The sequence below is a fragment of the Neofelis nebulosa genome, chromosome 15 (assembly GCF_028018385.1).
Source record: "Neofelis nebulosa isolate mNeoNeb1 chromosome 15, mNeoNeb1.pri, whole genome shotgun sequence".
NCBI lineage: Eukaryota > Metazoa > Chordata > Mammalia > Carnivora > Felidae > Neofelis > Neofelis nebulosa.
This window is the reverse complement of record NC_080796.1, coordinates 45,886,513-45,895,056: the sequence shown is the minus strand read 5'-3', so window position 1 is coordinate 45,895,056 and position 8,544 is coordinate 45,886,513. Positions and strand designations below refer to the sequence as shown.

Here is an 8,544-nt window from a genome sequence, read left to right as displayed (position 1 = left end):
TTGGACTCGCTGAGACCTAACAACGGCGCTTCCTGGGGGTGGGAGGAAGCGAGGGCGCGGTGCCCGACGCCACGTCCAGCAGCCAATCAAAATGCAGGGCGCCCATTCAAACCGCGGCCGCAGAGGGAGCAGGTTGTGGGGGCTGTGAGCGGTGTGGGGACTTCCTCCGGGAGGTCTCGGAGAGTGGCGAACCCTGCGGAGGGGCGAAGTATCGGTGTCGTGGGGGCGAGGGGGCGTCTTCTTTACCGGCGACCGCTGAGGTGCGGGCGGAGGCCTTAGCTCGGGTCCCCCACCACCCCGGAATCCGGGTCGGCGGCGGAGGCGCCCCCGGAGGACGCGCACGGGCGGCGCCTCTGCGGGGACAGCGCAGCCGGACTTCAGGGCCTCTCGGCCCACAGCCTCACCCACCGAAGTCTCGCCCAGTCGGTTGACATTAAGAGGTACACTTGCTGTCCCAGCCCTCGGAGTGACTAGCTTGAGAACCCATCCACGGGGATCTTTTGGTTTGGGTTGTGACAGTTTTTTCCCCCTTCTGTTCATTCCACTCCTTTTAAAACTCTATGGCGAACCCCCTCCTGCCCCCCCCCCCAAACAAACAGAAAGCCGTGTCTATCAGCGTAAGTAGCAAATAGTTTTTAGCTGCCCTAGAATATCCGGAATCTTCTTGCCTTTACATTTCTTTCCATAATAGGAGCACTCTATACTTTTTTAAGAGAAAAGGTTGAAGGGAGGAGCTTATGTCCTGACGATTTTTTTGGGGTGGGGGTAATGACTGTTACTCTTTTAGAACTTTAAAAGACTTACTTAAAGATTAACTTCTATTATTTTGTTCCTCAATAGCATTATCTACGGAATTGAGCAAGTGTCATTTTACAAGTTAGAACCCGGCATGCAAATTTAAAGACTTCTTTACATCAATATAACCAGTTTGGGGCAGAGCTGAGTAGAAGCCAGGCCTTTTAGCTGTCACTGCTGTTTTTTTTTCTTCTAGACATTATGCTGGATAGATATTGTTGACATATTTACTTACACACCTGTCTACTTTGTTGTCTAATTGCTAGAGGGCAAGCTGTCCACTTATCTAATCTTGCATAATTTTTCTCAACACAAGTAATTAATTTACAGTACTTCTATTTATTGTCTGCACTACTTATTTGGGAATACTCTGTTTTGTGACACCACTCAAACTAATCTCCATGACTGTTCCTGTATTTAACATACATGCAACAGGTGTTATCAAAATGCTTTACTCCAGCCTTTGATTTAGGGGCTAGGGTTTCTGTTAGTCCCTCTCCTAATCTGCAAACACAGAGTACTTAAATAAAAATCTCTGCTGACAGGCGCTCCCTCCCTCCCTTCCTTCTCCTCTTCTCCTCTTACCCCTCCTCCTCCTGCTGCTGCTTGTGTTAAAATACACACTTATCATCTTATCTACTTTTATGTACACATTTTATTTTTTTTTAACATTTATTTATTTTTGAGACAGAGAGAGACAGAGCACGAACGGGGGAGGGTCAGAGAGAGGGAGACACAGAATCCGAAACAGGCTCCAGGCCCTGAGCTGTCAGCACAGAGCCTGATGTGGGGCTCGAACTCACGGACCGCGAGATCATGACCTGAGCCGAAGTCAGAAGCTTAACCGACTGAGCCACCCAGACGCCCCTATGTACACATTTTAATGTGTATATCCTTAAATACATTCACATTGTTGTGCAGCCATCACCACCATCCATTCCCATAATCCTCTGTCATCTTGTAAATCTGAAGCTCTATATCTATTAAACAATAACTCCCATTGTCCCCTGCCCCCAGCCCCTGGCAACCACCGTTATACTTTCTGTCTTTATGATGTTAACCTCTCCAAGTACCTCCTATGAGTGGAATTATACAATATTTGTCTTTTTTTTTTGTGACTGGCTTATCTCTCTTAGCATTATGTCTTCAGGGTTCATTCATGTTGTAGTAGATTGCAGAATTTCTTTTTAAAGCTGAATGATGTTTCATTGTACACGTATACCCCATTTTGGTAAGGTCATTCGCCAGCCCATGGACACTTGGGTTGCTTCCATGTTTTAGTCATGTGGAATAATGCTGCTATGAACATGGGTGTACAAATGTTGCTTCAAGACCCGGCTTTCAGTTCTTTAGGTTACATATCCAGAAGTAGAGTTTCTGGATCAAAAGGTAATTCTGTTTTTTAATTTTTTGAGGAACTTCCATACTCTTTCCCACACTGACTGTGCCATTTATATTTCTACCTGTTGTATTCCAGGGTACCAATTTCCCCAGTCCTTGCCAAGACTGTTTTTTTGTTAGTAGCCATCCTAATGGGTGTGATGTAGTATCTGATTGCAGTTTTGATTTGCATTTCCCTAATGATTAGTGATGTTGAGCATCTTTTTTATGTGCTTGTTGGCCATTCATATATCTTCTTTGACATGCACTTTTTACATCTTTTAAGTCGTTTGGGACGTTTGGCCTGATATAGTGGTTATCTGTGTATTCTTTCTAGACTAAGGAAATGGGAACAGGGTCTTGTTTTTGAAATCCATAGTATCTGTCAGAGGGCCTGGCACATAATGGGGACTCAGTAAATATTTGTTGCACAATGATTGTAAGCTCTTTGAAGGCAGAGATTTGTCTGAAACTGCTTGGGAATAGTATCTGAGGAGGAGATCGTGGTTTATTCTAATGTGTTCCTCCGGGAAGTTACTTTCACAATGGAAGTTTCTCATATTTAAAAAAAAAATGGTTTTTTTTTTAATGTTTATTCTTGAGAGAGAGACAGAGCATGAGCAAGGAAGGGGCAGAAGGAGAGAGGGAGACACAGGATCTGAAGCAGGCTCCAGGCTCCAAGCTGTCAGGACAGAGTCCAACGCGGGGCTTGAACTCACAAACCACGAGATCATGATCTGAGCTGAAGTTTGATGCTTAACTGACTGAGCCACCCAGGTGCCCCTAAGGTTCTCATATTTTTTAAAGTCTGTTTAGAGTCTGTGTAATCTCATTTTTTTTTTTTTTTACAGTTTAGCAGATAGTTTTGGAAACTGATACTTAAAATATGGCTGGAAGTCAAATGAATGTCTAAAGAAGAGCTTAGTTGCTTCACTGACCTCCTTTTTTAAGACAACTTGCTGCCACAATGTCAGTGTTCACCACACATAATAGAAACAACAGCGATATCCTTGGTATACCTTCTTCCCCAGGGAGTTGCTCGCTGAATGTCCTCACCCATGGTAGACCTGAGCTGCATTTGATGTCAGATATGACAGAATGTGAACACGATGATCCATTATTGAGATCGGCAAGGAAAATCAGAGACATAAACAGTACTTATGTGATTTCTGCCTGTAAAAAAACAGGAGATGTACCTCTGACCCCTAACCCTGTAGGTAGACTGACACTTCAGAGAAGAGTCACAAGGAACAAAGAATCCTCTTTGCTTGGCAGTGAGTTGGGAGACTCCACCGAAAACACTGCAGAAACACGTCTTACGTTGCGGCGGCGTGCTAAACCAGAATCAGTGGAGAAGCGGAAAACAGCTCAAACAGATTGTGGGGAAAAGTGGAAAACAACACAGAATGTGGGCAGTGCAGCCGAAAATGATGGTGCCTCACTGGAAGCTGGTACAAATGTAAGGACTGTACATAAAGATAAAAACCCTTGTATTGCACCGGTTGTACCTTTAGCGGACCCAAAATGCATTAAAATTATGGCCGCTGAAAACCGCAAAGAGACATTTGTTGCCCTCCCTGGGGCAAATGAAAAGGTCGCACTTAAGTACTTAAGTAACAGAGCACCCACTGGTTCCCAGGGTCAGACTGAAGCTGTTCCATCGGGACGCTTGGCAACCAAACCTCTTCCGAGCAAGGTGAACATCAAAGTGTCGGGGAACCTACCTCACAGAAGTATTGGGAGGGATACTGCAAAATCTGCAAATAAATTTGAAAGCTTAGAAAAAAGAAGAACACCTACAAAATACATCGCAGGACACCGACTGACACCGAAGTGTGACACATCACAGCTGACGAGCCCAGTTGCGTCGTCACTGCTGAAAAAGAGGGTGCCTAGCCTGCAAGCTACACAAAAGCGAACAAGTTCTCTGCCTGCAAATGAAAGGGAAAGGTCACGAGAAAATACACTCCCTCTTGAAGAGGAAACCGCAGGTCGGAACCCCCCTGCAGAGACAGACCCCTTAAAGGTGGAGAACAGTCAAGTGACAGTGGCGGTACGGGTGAGGCCTTTCAGCAAGAGGTATGTTACACCTTTTATGTTTTCTATTTATCATTATTATTTTAATGTTTATTTACTTTTGAGAGATAGATGGAGTGTGAGCGGGGGAGGAGCAGAGAGAGAGGGAGACACAGAATCCAAGGCAGGCTCCAGGCTCTGAGCTGTCAGCACAGAGCCCGACGTGGGGCTCAAACTCACGAACCCTGAGACCATGACCTGAGCTGAAGTCGGACACTTAACCGACTGAGCCACCCAGGCGCTCCTCACCTTTTAATGTCTAAGGCTGAGCTAGTGACACGTAATGTGTGTGATTCCTCTCTGCTTTTGGAAAGTGAGCGTATTCGTGTATCTTCAGGCGTGGTGTGGCGTTTCTATGTAGAGAGGGCTTTTAGGTTTAGTTGTAGTACCCTGATTATTATTATTTTTTTTTTAATTTTTTTTAACGTTTATTTATTTTTGAGACCGAGAGAGACAGAGCATGAACGGGGGAGGGTCACAGAGAGAGGGAGACACAGAATCTGAAACAGGCTCCAGGCTCTGAGCTTGTCAGCACAGAGCCCGACGCGGGGCTCGAACCCACGGACCGTGAGATCATGACCTGAGCCGAAGTCGGACGCTTAACCGACCGAGCCACCCAGGCGCCCCTACCCTGATTATTTTTGATGATTGGCTGTAAAATTAAAACATTGAAGTCACTGGAGTTTGCAAATGTAAATTTCTTTTGATATACTGCTTTTAAAAAGTCGGAAATACTTAAGTCTCTAATGCAGTCTGCTTTCAAATCTGCAAGATATGGTGGGCTATTCTCTGTTTCTCTTAAAAAGAGCACTTGTTAGCTCACTTACTCCCCATAAAGGCCCTTCCAAAACCCCTTCCAGTGTAGAATCATCCCCATCATCATCTCTGATCTATAGTAGTTATAAATGCAGTGATATATTAGATTTGATTTTGATGGCAAAAAAAAAAAAAAAAAATCTGTCTCCAAAGTGATTGGGAATGAGATGGTCACAGATTACAGGTAAGGCTGAAAAAGATGGATGTGAATGTGGCATCTGATTATTTTTGAGTGTTTTCACGGAGTGACCGTGAAAAGCTTCAGAGTTAGTAGTTTTTGACTTGTATATCTAAGCAAGATATGAGAGGATATGGTGGCAATGGGAAGGAGCCTCTAGTTTGAACCTAAATCAGTAGTTTGAGGCAAGTTACACAGTGCTTTAAAGCCTGTTAGTAAAAATGTGGGGTTAGTGACAGGTGAGAGAACTGAGGGTGAGTTGACTGGAGAGAGAGAGGGTGGGGAAACCTAAAAGACCTCCAGAATCATGATAGGATGAGAGGCAACAGAAAGAACAGAGCTGGTAGGAACAAACCCCATGATGGAGGACTACCCCGAAGAGAACTTAGCAAGGGACCCAGTGCCTGATTCCAGACTCATCAGACAAGCCCTGTAAACTGTGTTTATAGCCGGGGTGGAGGGGCATTTGTCAAATTGATGAGGCAGGTGCTTTCCAGGACGAATTCTGATCTAAAGCAGAGTTGGGACAAAAAGGGGTATCTGGGACCAAACAAGGACTGATAATGTTCTCCTGCAAAGGTAGAGTAAGTGAAAGATTTCTACGTAGGTCTGAGATGGAAGAAGGATGGACATGAAGATCCATAATATTAAGGGAGATAACCTAACAGAGGGAGGCACCTTTGGATTAACAGTAACAATAGCTAGTGGCCAAAAGAGATTTATGATTGAAATTATACTTAACTGAGTTTGTTGCACTTATATTTGCATTTCATGTCAGCTTTATATAGATCTGCACCTACAAAATTTATTTATATTAAAAAGTTTCCAGATTTGAACTGAAGAGTATAGGTAGGTTATAGTAGGTGGGATGAGAGAAGGGAGAGCTCAAGAGAAGAAGGAAAAAGATGGAAAATCCTGTAAAAGAAGGGTAACTTTTCAGATAACATTTCTGGAACTCCATTTGCCCTTTAAGTGGTGGCAACTGGAGCCAGGGGAAGTATATTTTGGAAAACTATCATAATTATGTTAGCTGGTCTACACTGTCCACGGAAAACTAAAGAATTATCTTGCCCTACAGGAATTTTATGTTTAACTGGTTTTGAGGTTCTTATTATATTTCATGGGAAAAATACTCAAAATAATTAAAATAACTTAATAGTTTTCTTTCTGCTTCTTTTTCTTTTTTCTTTCTTTCTTTCTTTCTTTCTTTCTTTCTTTCTTTCTTTCTTTCTTTCTTTCTTTCTTTTTTGCTTCTTTTAAAGAGAGAAGGTTGAAAAAGCATCCCAGGTGGTCTTCATGGATGGAGAGGAAATAGCTGTGGAACATCCTGACATGAAACAAGTTTATAATTTTATTTATGATGTTGCATTCTGGTCTTTTGATGAATCCCATCCAAACTATGCCAGCCAGACAACTGTTTATGAGACCCTAGCTGTTCCGCTCCTGGAACGAGCCTTTGAAGGCTACAATGCCTGTCTCTTTGCTTATGGTCAGACCGGCTCTGGAAAATCATATACGTAAGTTTTATTCCAAGTACAATTATTGAGAAACCTTTAAGTCTTTGGTGAGAAGCAGCATGGTTTGATAGAAAGAATGTGGTTTTGAAACCATACAGATCTAGGCTCAGATCTCATCCATTTTATATACTGGTTCTGCAAACTTGGGCAAGTTACTTAACCTCTGGGCTTCAGCTTATGCAGAAGATACTGTTTAGCTTGTAAGTGTCAATGGCCCATTTGACTGTACATTATATTTCTTGTATAAACCAAAGCCCTGAGAGGTTATTTTGTAAGTATTCTTGTGAGAATTAAAAGTAAGTCATCTGATAAATGGTAATGGTATACCTGTCCTAGAAGGAGATACTCAGAATTTTAACAGTAGCTAACGTTTACTGAGTTCTTACTATATTCCAGGAACTGTATTAAAGACTCTGCTTATACTGTCTCACAACAACCCTCTGAATTAGATAGTTCCTATTTATTCCCATTTTATAGAAGAGGAAATTGAGGTTTATTGGGGTCAAGTATCTTGTCCAGGGTCACAGACCTAATAAGTGGTGAGATCAAGATTTGAACTCCGGAAGATTTGGCTTCAGAGCCTACGTTGTTAGATTTGAATGAGGTTTAATTAGCTTGCTTCCCATTCACTCCCAAACCCTTTTCCCCAAAAAGAATTTTAAAAATGCTAATTTTATGCAACTTCTCCCCCGCATCCCACTCCCCATTTATTATGTATTTTTCAGGATGATGGGACTTAGTGAGGAACCAGGAATAATTCCAAGGTTTTGTGAAGATCTTTTTGCTCAAGTAGCCAAAAAACAAACCCAAGAGGTATGTTCTCATCTGTAAACCTTCATATCAGACTAGAAAACAGTCAAATCAAATTAAAATCAGAGTCCTCGCCGCTAAGGAAATAATGGAAGATGTGCTGTGATAGAATATACAAGATAGGAGGGAGATAGGTTTTCTTAGATGAGGGAACACTGAGCTTATTTTGAAAGGAAACAGCAGTTATTAGCTTGGTGAAGAGGGGGAAGGACATTCTAGGCAGAGGGAGCAGTGTGTGCAAAGATTTGAAAACGAGAAGGTAGGGGGGCGCCTGGGTGTCTCAGTCAGTTGAGTGTCCAGTTTTGACTGGTCATAATCTCGTGGTTGGTAAGTTCGAGCCCCACATCGGGCTAGCTGCTGTCAGCACAGAAGCTGTCAGTGCAGAGCCTGCTTCAGATCCTCTGTCCCCCTCTCTCTCTGCCCCACCCCCACTTGTGCTCGCTCAAAAAATAAATAAGCATTAAAAAAAAAAAGTAGAGAGACTTTGGGAATCTATAAATTGCTTACTTTAAGCATGGAATCTGAGGGCGGGGGTGACAAGAGATGAAACTAAAGAAGCAGGCAGAACTCAGCTTGTGAAGGACTTTATGAGCCATGCTTCCAGGAGTCTGAAAGGCTATAGAAGGTCAACAGGGAAGTCAAAGGATCATCTTTGTTCTTAAAAAAAAAAAGATAGCTCTGGCTGCAGTGTGGCGAATGGATTGAAAGGAAGTAGAACTAACTGGATGCAAAGAGATCAGCTGTGGGACTTGTAAACTGTGTAAGGAAGGCATGACAAGGAGCTAGATTAAGTCAGTGACTGTAGGGTTAAACATTTGAGAGATCTTAGTAAGTAGAACTTATCTTCTTTGAAGAAATGTCTATTCAAGTCGTTTGCCTATTTTTTAACTGGGTTGTTTGTCTTTTTGTTGTTGAGCTGTAAGAGATCTTTATATATTCTGGATACTAGAACCATATCAGATATATGATTTG

At 42.8% G+C, this 8,544-nt stretch overlaps 1 protein-coding gene across 1 annotated transcript in view; it reads left to right on the top strand.

Annotated features, from left to right (window-relative positions):
* The first annotated feature begins 205 nt into the window (after positions 1 to 205).
* Positions 206 to 8,544, top strand: part of KIF14 (kinesin family member 14) — a 56,935-nt gene continuing 48,596 nt past the window's right edge. The window contains exons 1-4 of the mRNA XM_058700513.1: positions 206 to 440; positions 3,027 to 4,254; positions 6,508 to 6,762; positions 7,488 to 7,575. Of these exons, the coding sequence (XP_058556496.1) occupies positions 3,143 to 4,254; positions 6,508 to 6,762; positions 7,488 to 7,575 (1,455 nt within the window). The 5' untranslated portion in view covers positions 206 to 440; positions 3,027 to 3,142. The remainder of the gene's footprint in view (positions 441 to 3,026; positions 4,255 to 6,507; positions 6,763 to 7,487; positions 7,576 to 8,544) is intronic.